The 18,890-nt window shown below is 36.4% G+C and overlaps 2 protein-coding genes across 14 annotated transcripts in view; both read right to left on the bottom strand.

The window, feature by feature from the left end:
* Window positions 1-90: 90 nt before the first annotated feature.
* On the bottom strand, window positions 91-5,056 carry LOC123714332 (brachyurin-like). Its single transcript, XM_045668554.1, has 7 exons — window positions 4,950-5,056; window positions 4,334-4,465; window positions 3,949-4,102; window positions 3,154-3,252; window positions 2,413-2,549; window positions 1,837-1,893; window positions 91-291 (listed from the first exon to the last, which is right to left on the bottom strand). Exons 1-7 carry the CDS (start codon window positions 5,004-5,006, stop codon window positions 172-174), a joined length of 756 nt encoding a protein of 251 aa, XP_045524510.1. The 5' UTR covers window positions 5,007-5,056; the 3' UTR covers window positions 91-171.
* A 964-nt stretch (window positions 5,057-6,020) lies between these two features.
* Window positions 6,021-18,890, bottom strand: part of LOC123714691 (spectrin beta chain) — a 69,724-nt gene continuing 56,854 nt past the window's right edge. For 5 of the 13 annotated variants that reach the window (XM_045669060.1, XM_045669063.1, XM_045669062.1 and 2 more), the window contains 10 exons: window positions 17,413-17,657; window positions 16,319-16,542; window positions 15,904-16,100; window positions 13,198-13,345; window positions 12,130-12,192; window positions 10,747-10,851; window positions 9,930-10,073; window positions 9,346-9,439; window positions 8,856-9,035; window positions 8,501-8,723 (listed from right to left, as the gene is read on the bottom strand). In XM_045669060.1, coding sequence (XP_045525016.1) covers window positions 8,516-8,723; window positions 8,856-9,035; window positions 9,346-9,439; window positions 9,930-10,073; window positions 10,747-10,851; window positions 12,130-12,192; window positions 13,198-13,345; window positions 15,904-16,100; window positions 16,319-16,542; window positions 17,413-17,657 — 1,608 coding nt within the window. In that variant the 3' untranslated portion in view covers window positions 8,501-8,515. Of the gene's footprint in view, window positions 6,967-8,500; window positions 8,724-8,855; window positions 9,036-9,345; window positions 9,440-9,929; window positions 10,074-10,746; window positions 10,852-12,129; window positions 12,193-13,197; window positions 13,346-15,903; window positions 16,101-16,318; window positions 16,543-17,412; window positions 17,658-18,890 lie in introns of those variants that run through there. The other 8 variants (XM_045669064.1, XM_045669070.1, XM_045669072.1 and 5 more) reach the window with 8 other exon arrangements.

Raw genomic sequence — 18,890 nt, 5'->3', positions numbered from 1 at the left:
TCTAGAATTCAAAAATAAACAATGTTCGTTAAAGTTTAAAAACGACAATGAATTCAGATAAATAAATGTACACAATATTACAAAATTTTATTTTTATTAATTAAAGTAAGATAAGTAGTTGAATTGGAGTAAATTTATTTTAATAACTGATTTTGAAGGTGACTATACCAGTTAAACCAAGTCGACACCCGTAACATTACTAATCCAAGGAAGAAATAGTTGAACTCTTGTAAACACCGATGGTAAATTGTCATTACATCCAGTTGAATCAATAAATGTCGCTACACCAATCTGTAATGATAACATTCATCATAATTTATTTTGCGATAGGTTCTATGCCAAACAATAATACCTAGGTAATACTGAAATGAATGTTTAGAAATGAAAAACGGCTTAATGTAGAATGTTGCCAGTACTTTTATTGTTTTTCGAAGTAATCTCTGTTCCTCTCTACACATCGTTGCATTCGATGGAATTACTGAGAAAAGCAGTGGGCCCATTCTTCCTTAGGGGTCTCTTATATGGCATTTTCGTAAGCCTTCACCGCATCTTCAGGGCTCGTAAAGCGAATACCTCGAATTTTAACTTTAGTTCTTGGGTATAAATGAAAGTCACAGGGCGCTGTATGGCGGATGACTCATTATCTGGACACCTACCGTAGTCAAATATTCACCATTCCATGCAAAGATGTTTCTGTTCGTCGGTTAAAGTATGGGGAATCCATTTGTTACAAAGCTAACGCCTGAATGTTCGTGTAATATTTTTTGGACTTGACTCATACCAATGCCTATGCTTGCCCGTATCTGCTGATAAGTCACTCTCTTATCTTCCTCTATCACGTGTCGCACAGCACTGATGTTATTTTCAGTAGTCGCTGTTAAAAGACATCCCTTACGCGTATCATCATTGAGATTGCTACGTCCACACTTAAACTCGTTAAACCAATTGTATATTAATTGTAAAGAAGTTGTTGAGTAAGCCTACAACGAAAGTCATAATAAATCATTGACCGAAAATTTTCTCGCGTTAGGTTCATTTTCACGTGTAACAAGAGTTGTAGATTTTCCGCCAATTCACAAAAACTAATGACAAATTAATGCTATATATATACATTAAGTTACCAAAGAGGTCTGAATTGGAAATTAAAAAAATGTTTCATTAGCAATGTTTCTAACTGGCCTGTTCTAAACATTTTCAGTGTTACCCACGTAGTTAAATCAAAAGTACTGAGTAGTGAGAATGTAGAACGAAAGAATACATAATATACTTGCTAACGCTACTGTGTGTTAGTAAACAGTATTCACTCTGGGAATATACTAATATAATAGTGTCGGAGGCATTGAAACGAATGATATCACGTCACGTGACTAGATGCTTTTGACCAATCAGATTCAAAGCGAACGCTATTGTTTTGTTTCTCAATTTATATTCTCATTCCCTGATCTATGCATCTTAACAGATACATAAAAACGAGACGATTGTATTACAAAAAAAACTACAACTGTACTTGAAAATGTACAATAAGTCTAAACTACTTCACGAATGATAACATTAACTAAAAGACATATCTTTCAAGAAACCAATGTTTTTACTTTGGGTAGACTCTTGGCCCATAGGGTTCAAGTACACAGGCGCTAATTAAAGATTTCGGTTGGCGCCTGGTAAATTTGTAAATTAAGATTATTAACTAACTAATAATAAGATTAAGAAAATTGCATTTATGTGATGGAATTCAGTATTCCCATGTATATGTCCAATTATATGATATTGGTATGTATTATTCTATTTACTTTTTAGATATTATAATAACTGAAACTATGAGAAAAACGGTTATACCAATATATCTTCTTCTGTAACGTGATAGACAACAGTAAGAGGTCCGCCGTTGTCTCCCTGAAAAAGTTTACTATCAATTAGATCGCATAATTTTATGCAGATATTAAAACAAAAGCATTATCTTTACAAAGAGAAGTGTTGGCCTAGTGGCTTCAGCGTGCGACTCTCATCCCTGAGGTCGTAGGTTCGATCCCCGGCCTTGCACCAATGGACTTTCTATGTGCGCATTTAACATTAGCTCTAACGGTGAAGGAAAACATCGTGAGGAAACCGGCTTGCCTTAGACCCAAAAAGTCGACGGTGTGTGTCAGGCACAAAAGGCTGATCACCTACTAGCCTATTCAATTCACAAACGATCATGAAACAGTACAGAAATCTGAGGCCCAGACCTAAAAAAGGTTGTAGCGCCATTGATTTATTTATGTTTTATTATCTTTACAAAAAAGTAAATCAGTATCTGTATCTGTTTTTGAACAATTACAAGAGTAAAGTCCAGACAAGACCTCAAAAATTTATTGAATTTGACAGGAAACATTTAGCGTTAGACCCTGAAGCTTACTCAGAGTTGAAAGTTACCTTGCAAGTGCCCGAGAATGAACTAAGACCGCAGACTACGTTTTCCGGGAGCTGGTCAAACATCGTCGCATTGCATAGCTGGTTTGTAATCACAGTCATCGTCTTCTGTCGAAGAGTTGGTGATACGAATGTCACTTCTATAAAAATATAACATTCGTATTTTATTATATTCACAAAACATTTCCAGTATTATCGTTTTTTAAAAGCATAAAATTTAGATATTTTATGCTTACGGCTTATTTTAGACGAAATGAATAATTGGGAAAAGTTTGTATGTAGGAAAAAACCGTGTTTTATATTTTTAATTGCAGATGTAACTATTTAAATAAATGTTTTTTTACACTTGATCATTGTTTGTCACTAGTAGTGGCCATCTAGCGACACTATGTAAACGTAAAACTCTTATCGCGCGGTAATTCTATATGTATGAAAACAAATTAAAAAATAAATATTACATATTACTATAACTATAACTATCAAAGAAACTTTATACCAAAAATAGGTATTTCTTTTCGTTTTTATGCTAATTCACCGATAAAATAAACTTTAGGATAATATAGAATTTTTTATTGTTATTTTTTCTAACTAAAATAATTTTATGATTCAAAAATCATGAGCTGTCACTCATAAATTGTTTATATTTTTGATTAAAACGTAAGTAAAGGTTCAGTACCAAATAATTTTCTATTGCAGTTTAACTGTCTATAGACCTATCTAATGAAAAGGGGATTTATATCTTACGTGGTGCCGCAATTCCCCATCCGGATGCTGTCCCGGCCTGTCCAGCGAAATTGTTGTCTGATATATTTAAATAAGGCAGCCTTGCTATATTGATAGATTCTGTAATTATGTAATAAATATTTAAGTTACATTACTGAAGTAGTGCACTAGTGTATGTGTGCTGCTTTTCAAATCTATTTTACGGGAGAGAATAGTTTCTGTTAGTTAGACATAGAAAATTGTTTCTATTGTAACAAAAAATATCTACAGCAAGAGACGTTTCAGTATAATTATTGTGTATATTTTGAATGCAATACTATCTGGCTTTTTTCTTGAAATATTTTTTCACAGAACAGGGGGCAAACGGGCAGGAGGCTCACCTGATGTTAAGTGATACCGCCGGCCATGGACACTTAATGCCAGAGGGCTCGCGAGTTATGCCGGCCTTTAAGAATTGGTCGAATTGGTTCTTGTATTCTACCTATTAGACCGAACAACTCCTCTAAAACATGTCCATAGTAAATGCGGTAGAAGATGCAGAGTGACGACACATCTCTACGCAACGCCAAAGGATCAAACCGCTCGGAGAGTGATAATTCGTCGGGACGATCAGCAATTCGAACCGCTCTTCGTTGAATACGGTCAAGTGGAAGGAGCTAGTACTGGGGAGCCCGCGCCCAGAGAACAGTATTCCATGTGAGGCCGAATTTGCGTTTGATAGTGGGGGGGGGGGATTTGCAAGCGGTGGCCCGGAGCGAATGTAGTCTTTGAATGTAGTTAATTAATCACAAATTTACCGAAGGCAAACATACTTACCAGTAATTTGGATGACATTAGCAAGCTTCAATAACGCGAGGTCATTGGTGAAGGTCATGGGATCCCAGTCAGGATGGACGATGATTTCTTCGACATTCAAAATTCGACGCCCATTCTCATACCTGTCGTATAATGAGTAGGCACCTAATATAGCCTGAATAAAAAAAATATTATTATTTAAAACATGCAAACAATTTAAAACAAGCGGGAGTCTTAGAGACAGTTTCGTACTGTTTCATTGTTATTTTTCTCTAGGGAAATAGATGATTAGCATTCTACCTGATAATATATATAATGTTCTTGAACCTTTTGAACTTACACACTTACAAATATTTACCTATTAAAAAAATTACTTACAAAAAAGTTGTCGTCGCTTTTTCATTACCTGAACGTTATCCACAATGACCTCGTCATGGAAGCAACAGTGAGCAGCGGTAATTACCCACCGAGGGTCTATCAAAGAGCCCCCACAGAAACCCAACTGTCCCGTGGTTCCAACGCGAAGGTATAGAGCCACCTATATATATATAGAAGAACAAAATATTTATGCTCATGAGATATAAGTCTGCGTCACTAAGCTTTCATTTATTTCCGGAATTACATGAATCATAACACCTACAAAATAACGAAGATTAATCTATAACTTATGTACCTAAATAAGGTATTTTTTGTGTAGTACAAGCTATCTAAACATTTCATTTCAGCATTAATAATTGTAACTGTATTATATTGTAAATTTTAATTATTACTATTATTTGGGTTAACAAAAATTGTTAAAGCACATATATGATGTTTAATAAAAATATTAGAATATGTATAATGTATATATATAGCAACATTTTGGAATGTGATATTTCTTTGGAAACATTTTCTTATATTTGCAGACCACGCAGAAGACTGCCTACTCTCAATAGAGTTATTACGAAAGAGATATGATGGGATCATGGGAAATAAGGTTTAGGCTGATAATAACACATTAAGTAATTTTAGTACGTACTTACTTGATACGGTCTTGAATTGCGTTCACTCTGTTCTCCGTCTATAATCCTTGAACTCATCGATGAGACGCTGATTGTGAATAATCCCGTATATAATATTATTCCCCACATTTTCGTTTAACAAACTAAATAGAACTGTTATCGATGAGAAAGTTTTATCTCCGTGAGATATCGAGTACTTAGAGATTATATTGACATGGAATATCTGACCCAAAAGTCACATCCTATTTATTTGATAAAAAAAATCATTGTATTACGTTGATTATTATATTTAGTGTTTGGCTCAGTGGCTCAAGAAAATTTATTTCAAAACAAGGTAAATCTTACGAAATAGCAATTATACAATTTATCTTATGTTATAGCAAGGCATTTTAATGAGTAACATTTGCAAACCCTTTTACGTTTAACACACAGTTCCCAGCTCTTCCATAACAACTTTTTATTCAATTTCAATTTTATCTGAATTCTAGAAAGTGTTTATTTAATATATTTAAAATGGATTATTAGTCATTACGCTTACTCTTAGTTTCACTAGATGCTTTCATACAATTTGTAATTCAACTTTGGAAAACATCATCAAATTTGTTGTGTATTGACGCTTTATTGACAGTTTAGAGTAGGAAGCAGAAAGTGGAACTAAATTGAAATGAACAGGACAGGCAAGTAATGTAACGTCATCGATTCAAGTCATTTGTCTAGCTTTTTGAACAAATGGCTGAATATAATTTAGGCGGATAGTTAAACGGCGATATATAGTAGAGACTAGGCTGTTAATTGAACGGCTTATTCAGCTAGTTGGCTGCGACATCCACATAAGCCTTTCATACTATTATTTCGTGGGGCTACTCTTTAATAGTATGAAAGACAGGCTATTCTTATTAAATAATGATAAGGTAACTGTTTTCCAATTGCCATAACCAAATTTTGAGGACTCAAGTTTTTTTTAAATATAGTTTGCAATAGTTTTGACTTTATGCCAGTTTCAAGTAAAAGGTTGGGAAATGGACTCAAGTTTCCGCAATTTGTTCCGTTGTACGTGTAGACCAACTTATATTAACAAATAAAACACACAACTATTTGAAAACATCGTTTATTATATTTCCTCAAAAAAGTAAAATTTAAAAATAAAATATTTAAACGTAATGCGCCTGCGTTGAAGCGGCGACACCGCGCGCAATCTATACAATATTACGTAAACTAAAATGTGATAGTAAATCTAATAAGGTGATACGTATAAGATAAAATAACAATTTGTGAAAAAAATGGCAGTTAAATAAAGAAATAATACGTTAATAGAAGCGCAGGCAAAGCGTACTTACAATTATAAGACATACTCCGACGTCGCTCGCTTTCCGACTACCATCTAGTCTACACGCAATAAATCTATGAAATCCATATAAATATAACGACGTCGAAGTACTAGAAGACACTTTATTATTGGAAATTATTCCTAACATACGTAGCTCATACATCCAACGAGCCGTCAAACGATAAAACTGGGATAAAATGTTAAATGCCATATCCATCCACAAATGCAATTAATTCCGTCCATAAATTATTGGTCAATGTGATAAATCATCAAGCTGTTAATACAATTCTAGTTCAAATGAATATATTATATATATATTAATTTCCAATATATTATATAAATAAATTATCATCTGAATTACGCTAAGTTCGAATAAATAGTGTCGTATTTAGATTTTTTTAACGTCATATTTAAAATAGTAAGTGACAACAATTATACGAAAGGGGTGGGTCTCGATCGAGGGAAATATTCAGACACTCACGAACAGTCTTAACGTATTTGTACGCAACAAAATAATAACAAATTGTGAGAAAGGGCCGCTCACGATTTCTTCATTAGCAAAGCTTACGGCAGCAAGCGTCGTGAGAAATGCGGCGTCCCGGAAACGTACGCGGGCGTGCTTGTACGTGTACGTGTTCGCACTCAGTACGGGGGGACGCGGGTCTAATGAGAAACGTGTGAGGCTACGGCTGTCTCTGCACACGAGTTTAGCTGTAAACAAAACAATTTTTTAATAAAAAAAAAATCAGGTATCTAGTGACCGCTCCCAAAAATCTATTTTAATTCATAGGCAAGAATTCATAAGATAGTACAATTTAAGCATATTAATGGTATTGTCTTATGTTAACATCGCTTTTACACATAAAGAAAACACGTTTTAAACGGATTGAAGTTATGTACGAATGTATTACGTACGAACGAAAGAGAAATACAGATAACACAACTTTCTCTACAGCTTTGATACTTTTGACACCTTTTGTCTTCAGTCACCGTGACCACGCACGCTGTAAAGCACGCGAAACGTCGGAAAATTTAAAATAATGTAAATAATTATAAGTTTATAATATCAATACAAACCGTTTAAAAAGTGTTTTCTTAACATATTTATGGTTTAAAAATTAATGTAATCTTAATATTTCTGGAGAACGGTTGTCGTTGTTTGTGACCTTGAACCGTTGAGATATTAAGAGCTATATAGTAAATCAAAATGGAGTTAAATTCAAGGTTTTTTTTAATCTTCGGAAACGGTCACTATACTCGTCATATAGTTATTTGTAAACCAGCGAAAGCGGTTATTTAAAAAAACTAAATATAATATGTCAATAATCACATGCATTTAGTTTCAAGACTAACGATAAATTATTTTTTATATTCATTAATTAAATGAATTATAAATTTTAAAATATTTAATAGGGACATAGAATTAAAAATAATTGTTAGTATAATTGCAGCAGCATGCAAAGGTTAGTAGTTGTTAGTATATCATGCAATTGTTTATTTGTGTGCTTAAACCAAATGTATAGTTATTCTATAAACTTTAAGGCTAATTATTTACAAATTGCGAACTCATTCACAAAAAACTGTCCCTTTTAATCACAGCGTAAACACAATTTGACAGAAAGAGACAAAGAATACTTTAAATAACAGTGTTTTTGACCGGTTTAGTTTTATAAGGGTTTACTACACTAAAATTAGGCTAGTCTTGTTTAAGATTGTCCCAGTCAAAAGAACATTTCATTAAAAAAATATAAGAGTGTGAGTCTACTAGTGATAAGGGAGCGTTCAAGTACATATTACTGAACGAATTTGGGGGGGGGGGGGTCTGTTCTCTTGTAAAACGTTACGATGCGGGGCGGGGATTGAATTACTCGTTATTGATAATATTATTTTCCACTTTCCAGTACTTTACACCATAATCCATTATTAATAATTCGATAATGGTAAGTTTTAGGTATAAAGAGGCACTGGGGGTGGTCACGAAACGTTTTGGATGTTATTGGATACAGAAAACGCTACGGCGGCATTTCATGGGGGGGGGGGGGGGATTGTTAAGAATTCCCAAAAATTGCGAGACGTAATACTTGAACGCTCCCTAAAATCAATGGTTACATTCGTGCTGAATTAAGGGTGAAATTCAAGTTTAAAATTGTGGTGTGTGTATGTTGGTGTGGTAGTAGTGTAGAGTTGAAAGAGATGGAAATGGTGTTCGGGCGGAAAGCTGTCCCCGTAAAGTGTGTACAGACGTGTGGTGAGGCGCATGCTATGGCGAGAAAAGGTAGGTGAGCGTGGCGACTGACTTCTTCTTGAGCGTGAAGAAGGAGCGCCGCTTGGGCTCGGCCTGGGTCGGGGCGGGCAGCGTATGAGAGCGGGGCGCGGGGGCCGCGGTGCGCGAGCGCAGGGCGTCCACCCAACCCGACATCTCCGACTCGTCGTGGGCTTGAAGGAGGAACTCCGCGCCGTTCGATAACCTGTGGGACGTCAAAATATTATTCATAACTAATTTTCTTGCTCATTCTTCTCCACAAAGAACTACCTTTCAGAAGGGGCAACTAGAATCATCTTTATACATTATTTAACTGTATGTGTATTACAGTACATACCTTAGACGGAAGACATGCTTCTTCTTAGTGTAGTTGGCAGCCTGCTCCACAACAGCACCGTTAAGATCCAAGGGTGCCTCTCCGCGCCAGTGTTGTTCCGGCGCCGCCTTGTAGGCCTTCGCGTCCTTGTAGAAGGACATACGCCCATCCTTTGCTACTACGTACACCTTGTCCCACGATCTGAAGTATCAACATTTAATTTAATAAAATAAATAATAATATATTACCGTGAGATACTAAAGTAAAGTAAAAAAAGTCATATATCTATAGTATACTATAGTAAAGTATATTATCTATAGAATATAATTCATAGTCAAAAATATAATAATAATAGATATGTATCTAGTCTTCCATATTGCATATTTTTCATTTAAAAAACGTTACTTCAACTGTTTCGTTCACAATGTATCTTAATGGGCAATAAAGCCTTTCTAGTAGAGGTAGTGTTTTAATTCATAATACGTGTTAAATATATGTTCCCAAACCTAACCTGTTTGATGCACGCTTAGCGGCGGATTCCCACTCGTGTTTGCGGACCAACATGCCTTCGACACCTTCATCCTCACCTCCGGGACTTGCTCCCTCTGGACATAGACACAGGTTTTACTAAGCATTCGAGGAGCCCTGTAAATCTTAATAGGCTTACAAGAACTATCCTGAAAGCCTACTACTAAACTAAAAACCATATTGCAAGACGCGAATTACTTAAATCGATTACACACTCTATCACGGAATATGTCCTTAAAACTATCACGTGTGGTTTGATACGTCGTTATGTGAACCTACTCAAATGAAACTCTGTTTTCTAGATAGTATTTTATTAATGCACAACATAATGTACATATGTGTACATAATTCATGATCATGCGCTCAACAAACAAACAGCACACAAAGCATTCGTCGCAGACGCAGACAATTTGTGGTAACGTACAATTGTGGATGACGTGTACGTATATTGTACACGTATACGTTAGGTATGTACATATTTAGAAAAATTTGCTTTCACTTCATTTAACGGTGAAGAGCTTAGTTTTTTTCCATTGGTTCATCCACAATTATTATTACCAGGGGTACCTTCATCATCACTATGGTGCGTTCCAGTGAGCAGTTTCTTAGCGGCTTTCCAACGGAAGCTTCGGAACGGCGACTTGCTTCGCGACCGAGACTTCACCTTACCAGAAGTCGACGGCGTGACCGGTGTCGAGCTCGTTCCGGGTGCTATTTCAAGTGATGGGAGGGATGCGGCCGTAGGGAGTCAGGTTTAAGTAGGAATATGAATGTCAGAAGTCAATGGTTCGAAATATTTTATAAAGGACAGAGTGAAAGGTAGGGAGGAGAAAAAAAACAAAAAAACGTAATTCAAAGCAACATAAAAACAACACTGCGTCGCAGCAAAATAAAACAAAAGCATTTACATGCTCACTATATGATACCAGTACACCAGAAAACACATTTGTTAAAATAGCATGCTTCTAAAACATTAGTCATCAGTAATCACGTTCTAACTACATACTTATAAATGATTACTATGTTATTTCTCAACGTTCACGTACAGTATTGATTCAAACAGGTTAATTTATTTTTTCATAAAATACCTAGATAAAAAAATAAAGGATTACCTTTCAAACACCATAATTATAATAACAGAATTATGTTATTGAATGTTTACTATATATCCTTTATCTAATTGGTGGCATATAGCTTCGTAAAAAATAGAAATAAAAACAAAATTCACACAAGTAAAATTCTGTTTCATGCTAAACATTCAGAAATCTATGTTCTATAAATAGATCTTGACTATTTCCTTATTGTTCTTTTATCTGTAAGAATAACCCTTATAAAAACGACAATTTGAATCAACATGTACGTCCAGTTAATCAGGTGTACTCACTGGAAAGGCGTGCGGGTTTAACGGGCGTCTGTTTCGAGGTGGACGGGCGTGGCGTCTCTTGCCGCTCGGGAGGGGGCGTGGTCGGAGTCTCGGGGCTTGGGGTTTCTGCATGCGTACGACTACGTGCTAGTTATGTCTACACTACGTGCACATGCTACGTTATGTACATGCGCATCGTTACGTATACGGAACACAGTTTTAAAACTCAATTATATGTAAAGATGTTGGTTTTGTACGTATGCATGCGCATTATTTCGTATACCAACGTATTGTTACATAGTTTATTAAATAATAGTCAGTATACGTAATAATGTTATATTCGTGCGTAACAACATAAAAATGTTATTTCCTATTCCCTGCCTACTTAAAAAAAATTGATATATGAAAGTATTTTAAATAATAAACCGTACATATTTTTGTATTATATAATGGATAAGCGTTAAAGTTGTTAATAAAAATAAAAAGCTGAAACATTAAATACAATCAGAAAATTGAAATAAGTATCGATTAGCAATATTTGATAGATATATAAAGCAAAACAAGCTGTGCAGATACCAGGATAGCGATATTAGACGCAAATACAAGAAATATACCTACCTTGGAAACAGCTTCAACAGTTGATAGACACATCACAATTAGCTCAATATATAAAGACACATGAAAAGAAAGTACAGTATCAAACCATCACCGTGATTAGCGTGAATGTAGGGAACAAATGGATTTTATTGCAACGATGTATGAAAATATATTATGAATACATTCGTACAATACACAAATAAGACGTCACAGTAATAAGATAAAGAAGAAATGTGCAGTATTAAAAATGGCGAACTGTGCGGAATTACATAGATATCTAATAACAGAATCGGTTTCTATAGTACGTGAGTGAACTAAGACGTTTGTGCCACATCCCATCTACATTACCTAAATTATCTTCCAAAACCAACTGCCCCTACGACATTAGAGCGCTAATTCTTCAAAATTAAGAATGTATTGGGCCAGATTCGACTAAACCGAAATTTGTCTCGCTCTAAACCTTAATATCCGAGAGAGACAACACTTTCAATCTAGCTTATCTTAAATAGTGCTAAATATTGAAAAGTTTGTATGAAACTGGAGCTGGAAGACTTTTGTTGAGAGCATCCAATAATAACAGACGCCCCATACAAAGGCTCTTATGCATCCTATCAAATTTAAATTTGGAGGGTAATCTAATAAACCGTATTTTTTTTTAAACAATTTGAATCAAAGCTCTCAATAAGGTTTTACCGCTTTAATATTTATTGGATGTCCCTTTTTCATACAAACTCATACGAAATGGCACCAATATCTAGGAAGCTCATGCGTACAACTAGCCCCTGGCGATAGTAAAGCGCTCGTTACCTGGCTGGGAATGCGGTCTCTCTTGGGCCTTCTCAGCCGCTTTAGTGGATGTTCTCCTTACGACTACGCGTGTGCATGTGTGGACAACACATATTTAAGTATCGGCCCTAATTAACGCTTAACTCGCCGAGCGAAATTAAAATAAGGGGCTTGTACTAAACTAAACTTAGATATGTTAAGTACATAAAGGAATATGGACATTCAAGAAAAATGGTCAATACTAATTTTATCTTTGGTATCATTGGCGCTAAATATGATAACGTGTCTAAACCTGGCGTGTATGGCGCTGATAGTATTTGAATTCGTATATATAAAAATTTAGTTTAGATTAATATCAGAATTAGCACCAAAATGCTTAAGAAGATTTTAGTTGAGGCGTGAGTTTTAATTTCGCTTTCACTCCGAGTTAGCTCTGTAAACTTGACACGTAAAGCTGCATCGCTGCTGAATCGCAGTGCAAACGTGCTAAGTTACATCAGTAGGTCTCACTCAAGAATCATGGTTATTTTGAAGGCATTCCACCGTTTCGTAAAAGTTAGTATGACTGTACCTAGCATAGGTTCAAGTATTTGCTTTCAAAAACTACACGCTAACGTATCTGAAGACCATTAAAGAAATTATTTACAATTTTTACTTCCAAATTTCTAATACGTTCAGATGTGATCGTTGATTCTAGGGCATTTCACGATCGTAAATACACAAATACGTTGATTTTGAATCAGATACAAAAACCCATGTGAAAATAAAGGTCAGTCATAGTGCGGGATAGTACACATGCGTGCTGAGAATGCAATCCGTGACTGTGTTAATTTGTGTTTTCTTTCAATTCGACAGCACTTTCTTTAATCAAAATCTGATTTACTTAATTCAAAGGGTAGAATTTCCATTCAAAGAACCGCTAACTGACAATATCATAACGGAGGATCATCTCAACATTACAGGTTAAATGGGGGACTCTACGCAAACCTAAAATTCCAAAATTAGTGCATTTACCATTCAAATTTTTTATAAACGGATATATCAGCGAGCGGTAGGACACCTGTTTATGTATATGGATGATATAATTACCGGGTTGCTCTGGCTCTGGAGATGCGGCTCGATCGACAGCATCTTGCGCTGCAGCCTGAGCAGCGGCTTCGGCAGCTTCCTTCTCTTGTCTCTCCCTCTCGGCAGCCGCAGCCGCTTCTTGGCGACGCTTCATCTCTTTCACTTCGAACTGGAATTTACCAAGTCACGTGAGAGAATTTTTATAATAAATATTGGTTAACAGCCGAAATGCCAATGTTAGAGTCCAAGTGGTGCTCGTTAGTCAATTGCACAATAAATATAATAAACATAGAGCTGAAATTGTAGAAGAGGCATATTAGGCAATATATACAAAGCTTTTGGGCTTTTGCGCATGCGTAAACAAACTTATTAACTTACACCATACATATAGTTATAGTACCATATGTCGTTCGTGGATAGATAGTTTTCAACTTGTGACAGCAAAAATAAAGAAGAAGAAAGAGATATAGGCGTGCAGACAGGTCTTTCGGATTCATGATAGGACTTCCTCAGGGACAATCGTCGCAGAACATTTTTTATACCTTTATTTTTATTTCCTGTATTGTCAGTACGGCTTGTAGACGTACTTGGTTGTGTTAGTGAAGCAATATTTGGGTACACATTTAACAACGCTAACCGCTCCCATAGGATAAAATCGATCGAGGACAATCTTGGATTTGACTGTAGATTCTCATTAAGTCCAAGGAACGAGAATTTCCCTGCAATGGTTGGAGTCATGGGTGATTTAGGGGGACTGCTTTGTTCCGATATCGTAGATAGACTATGTGAGGCCACACTCCAAACAGTACTTTTAACATTTTTTTCATGGTCCGAATAGTTAATACTCAAATTTCTCGACTGGTATTCGTCAGGTTGTTTGTGGCAGTCCGTCCTTAATACGACTTCTGGGTCGATGTCATCGAGATCCTCGTCATACATGACGAGATTTTGGGTTTTGTGGCGGGTGATAGGCGCCGAATGATACGTGAACGATTCAGCTCTTTCCGAATTCTCCGTGTGGGGAGTTTCTGCGCTCGATTCAAGCTAGTATGGAAGATGAGAAATTAATACCAAACCACCAGTAATGAGTGCGTAAGCTTAAAGCAATATTCAAGTTTCAGTTAAAAGCTCGCGAGCGTATACCAACAACCACACTTACATCCAAATAGTCATAGTACCATGCAGCATCAGGGGAAAGGAGACTACGGGTTTGCGATAGCAAAAGGAGAGAGGATGACAGTGGCACAGATTTTATGTCTTTCCCCAAATCGTTGATGGCTTTATTGCTACTCGTCAAGCCTGGTAAAGATAGCACAGCAACGTCGCTCTTGGTCTCTTTTTTCTTTTGGTAGAATTTACGAAGGATGTTCATAATACTACCCGCTATCGAGGAGGTACTTTTACGTTTCAACAGTGAGACATTGGGGAATATATTGAGATAAGACAAACGTTCCCATAATATAAAATCGATACAGGCTAACTTTTCGTTCGAGTGGGGGTTCTCGTCCGTATATTCAAAGAAAATGGAGCTGAATATTTCTGACGTGAGCGGAGATTTTAGGGGCGACATTGGCGTGTTTGTATCGGGAAGTGATAAACTGGTATTATCAGTTGCATTCCACAAATAAGAGTAGTTTTTCACTTGAGAGTGATTCAAGTGTTTACTACGATATTTTTCAGGGATCCGGTGGTTCTCCGAATTTAATATTATCTCGTGTACAACTTGTCCAACGGGGAGCTCTCTTTTGGGGATAACGATATTAATGGGATGTGGTTTCTTTCGGTTTTTGGGATCGGGATAGTATGTAAATGAGGATTCGTCACAATTTTTCCAAGGTTCAGGATTTGGCCATAGTTTCGCTGCATTCAGTTCAAGCTAGTGATAAAGTAAGAGATTATACAGTGCCAACACCAAGCTTAAAGTAGTGAGATTACTAATCATGATTGATTTCAGTAAAACTTTGCAAAAGATACAAACAAAAACAATATAAAATATACATTTTTTTAAATCTTTTTTTTATGTAACAGGAGGCAAACGGGCAGGAGGCTCATCTGATGTTAAGTGATACTGCCCATGACACACATTGGACCAGGAGGCTCGCAAGTGCTTTGCCGGCCTTTTAAGAAATGGTTCCCTCTTTTCTTGAAGGATCCTAAGTCGATTTGAACTTGTATTTTATATCCATTTGTTATACATAAGTTATATGAATCTCAAGTAAAAAACACGTCTTTAACACCACACCACATTCACCACACTAAAGCCGTTTTAAACTCAACCCAAACAAAGCGATGATGAACTATTTTAACTGGAACCTTATATAGTAATGGAATATTGTATATTATGATAAAATAAATCGGTACAACTTTTTAGGTCTGGGCCTCAGATATCTGTATGTTTCATGATCATTGGCAATCTAATAGCCAAGTAGGTGTTGAGCCGTCGACTTTTTGGGTCTAAGGCGTGTTTAAGATGTTTTCCTTCACCGTTCGAGCGAATGTTAAATACGCACATAGAAAGAAAGTCCAGGTGCACAGCCGGGGATCGAACACACGACTTCAGGGATGAGTAATACTGAATAATACTGCTGTATTGTATATTACAGTAAATCTAAAAATTTATATGTGAACTAAAATTTCCAGCAAAACAAAACTATTACCTAACAGTTCAACTCCTGGGCTGAAATCTTTATATATCAATTCAACAATCCAATACATCAATATACGTACAGTGGTAAGCCTCTGCAAAGCGCTGAAGCGGTCTTCTTGCGCGGCAGCCGACTTCTCAAAGGCTTCGTGCTTCTTGATAAGGCTTTCCACCTCGTCGATAGTGTGACCCAATTCCTGAGACATCAGGTAGGGCTCCTGGGCGATCAGCCAGGCTTCGGCCACTGCCGCATCGCGAGCGAATTGGTACACTTCCAGAACTGTAAAAATACATTTCAGGTTTATAAAACTTGTTCCAAAAGTAATTTTAACATATTTCTGTTATTACTCAGAAGTAAAATAATGATTAATAGAGAAATATGATATTCAGAGTTATTGAGGCGGTTTCAGTACAATGGTCCCACAAAGTGTTGCAAAGCAAGACATACGACCACCTTTTATAATATAATCTAAAATATTTTGTAAAATAAACACTTACTAAGCTGGAGATTTTCCCATCTCTCCTCCCAGCGTCTCAACAAGGCGTTCCTCTGATCGGTGAGCAGATGCAGCTTGTCTCTTATATCAGACGACGCGTAATGTTGTCTTGCGAGTAGTTCCCTTCCAAGAGCTATGCACACAGCAAAGTTCTCTTCGCGGGCCTCGATTTCCGCTTTTAGGGATTGGTGGTTGTTCATTAGAAGCTCTACGCCGCTTACATCCCTGGAAATTAAGAAAACAAATTATAAACGTTTCAGTTTAAGGAACACAAGGTTATCATGTGTGTCCATGATCAACGTAAACATTTTGTTAACATTTATATCATAGTTTTAAATTATTTTACAAAAAATCACTGTAGATCTAAGTTTACACCTCTAATTTTTGTTTTAGAGACCAGGAGATCACTTCTACCACTGTTTAAAATGTAATTTGCAGAATTTAAGCGATCTTTGGCTTTAAATCGGTCACATCCAGAGTGTTCTGCGTTTGTGTCTCCGTAATAATAGTACGAGCAAAATTGTACTGGCCAACAACAACGCGTCCTCTTGTGAATACATTTCGAAAGAAACTGATTGAATAAAGCCGGGGTCAATCGATCTACGTCGATCGATGCCATCGACTGGCAATCGATAGATTGGTTAGTCGACCGGTGTCCGTCGAACAATTAAAGCTACCAAACCAATCGATCAACGTCAACCGATGTCGATGGTTATATATAAAGATAAACATAAAACGCGATGAGCCAACTCGTGAGACAAAAAATCTTTCATATACAAGATCTTTTGAACTAATTTTGAATCAGTTATATGGAGAATCCTAAAATTCCTACCTTATATAAGCAGAATACACCCTACTTCAGTAAATTCAAGAAAACTAAAGACATTGCATTACTTGATTTGTTATTTCGCTTTTAGATATTTTTTTCTCAAAATTATATTTTACTATAAGAACATATCATGTACCACGGATAAGCTGTGATCTTCACCAATCCTGGGTTGTCTAATATGGGGTCAAGCGTTCGTACAATTATAACAAATACTTTATTAATAGAAAGATTTGATAAAAACTAGAAGTAGAAGACTCTAAACTCACCTAGGCTTCTCTCCAGTGTTCATAGACCGGACAACGTCATCCATCCATATGGTGAGTGTTCGCACTTGGCTCAAGAAGCGGTAGAGTTGATCAGCGTCTTCCAGCTTAGCTCTCCTGGCTTCACACGCGGCCTGAAGAGAGGCCCACGCTTCGGAAACTTCCCCGGCTCTTCGGGTGATCTCAGCTGCCTTCTCCCCGGCGTATGACGCGCCGAGACGAGCGCACTCAGCGTTAATAGCTTCAACCTGAAATTTAGAACGTTAATTAAGATAACAATAAATGAAAAAAATTATATATAAAACTAGTTTAGTTTAGATTCAAAATATTTATACTTTCATTAACAATCTAAAACAACATCTTCTCAACCTATGCTGAACGGAAAGGACTAAAGTCGATGACATTATGAACTGAGGCTTCGGGTGATAAATCATATTTATCTGTCTGTCTCGCTCGCACTTACAGGTCTTATGGAAAGGTGTGATGTGCGTAAGAATTGTAGAGGTGCATATCGATATGCAAATTTAAAAACAGAAACATCCTGTGAATTTACCCGAGCTTGAGCGTTCATGCCACCATTTAATATCTTCAAAACGACGTTAGAACAAAAATTCTCCATGGTGTAAATAATGTAATAAGAGAAAAAAATCGTATATTTATAGAAAAACAACAACCCTTACTCGTAACGAACAGTCAGGATTCAGAGTGCGTACGCAGGTACCTAAGTATCGATAACGGGTTGCATTGCGTGCACATTCCTACTGTGACATATATTACCCGACAAATCAGTTTAAAATGCGTAGACTATAGCTGTCCCCAGCACAGGGAATCCTAATGTGGGTCGATATTGCATTCTTTTTAACAAGACACTCTTTTTTATTATGTGTATAGTAAAGGTTTTTATTTATTTCTTTTAGCTATAAGTTTCTTCTATAACGGGTTGTCTACCCCAGGGTTCCCATCTAATTAGGTCAACTTCCCATTGATTCGTTTTGTCATCATCGCTCTCCAGTTCCAAAAAACACGACAAAACAAACAAGTCATATTTAAGTACGTTTAGACATTATTATATACTCTCTCCTTGTCTCCTATTTCTTTTTTCTACAGTATATGAAGACTCGCTCTCTCTTCAGACTCTATGTAGCTTCAAAGAAAACATTATGCAAATTTCAGAGATTTCGATTCAAACGTATACGTATAAAAATTACCGCCTCATAAAAACTAGTAGTACGTACAATCAGCCACTTTCTGTCAAATTGCATTTAACTTTTTTTTTTTAATAGCTTAGTTTTGGCATAATCTTCTCTATCTCACAGTATACAGTATACTTATACTACTAAAATACTAATCTCCCTTTGTAAGTTAATACGGATTACAAAATGACAACTTATTTTTTTTAAAGACACGGGGGCAAACGTTCACCTGATGTTAAGTGATACCGCCGCCCATGGACACTTTCACTTTCGCCAGTGCGATGCCGG

This window comes from Pieris brassicae, chromosome 9, assembly GCF_905147105.1.
Source record: "Pieris brassicae chromosome 9, ilPieBrab1.1, whole genome shotgun sequence".
Taxonomy (NCBI): Eukaryota; Metazoa; Arthropoda; class Insecta; order Lepidoptera; family Pieridae; genus Pieris; species Pieris brassicae.
Note: the sequence above shows the minus strand (reverse complement) of the source record. Positions and strands in the feature narration are given on the sequence as shown.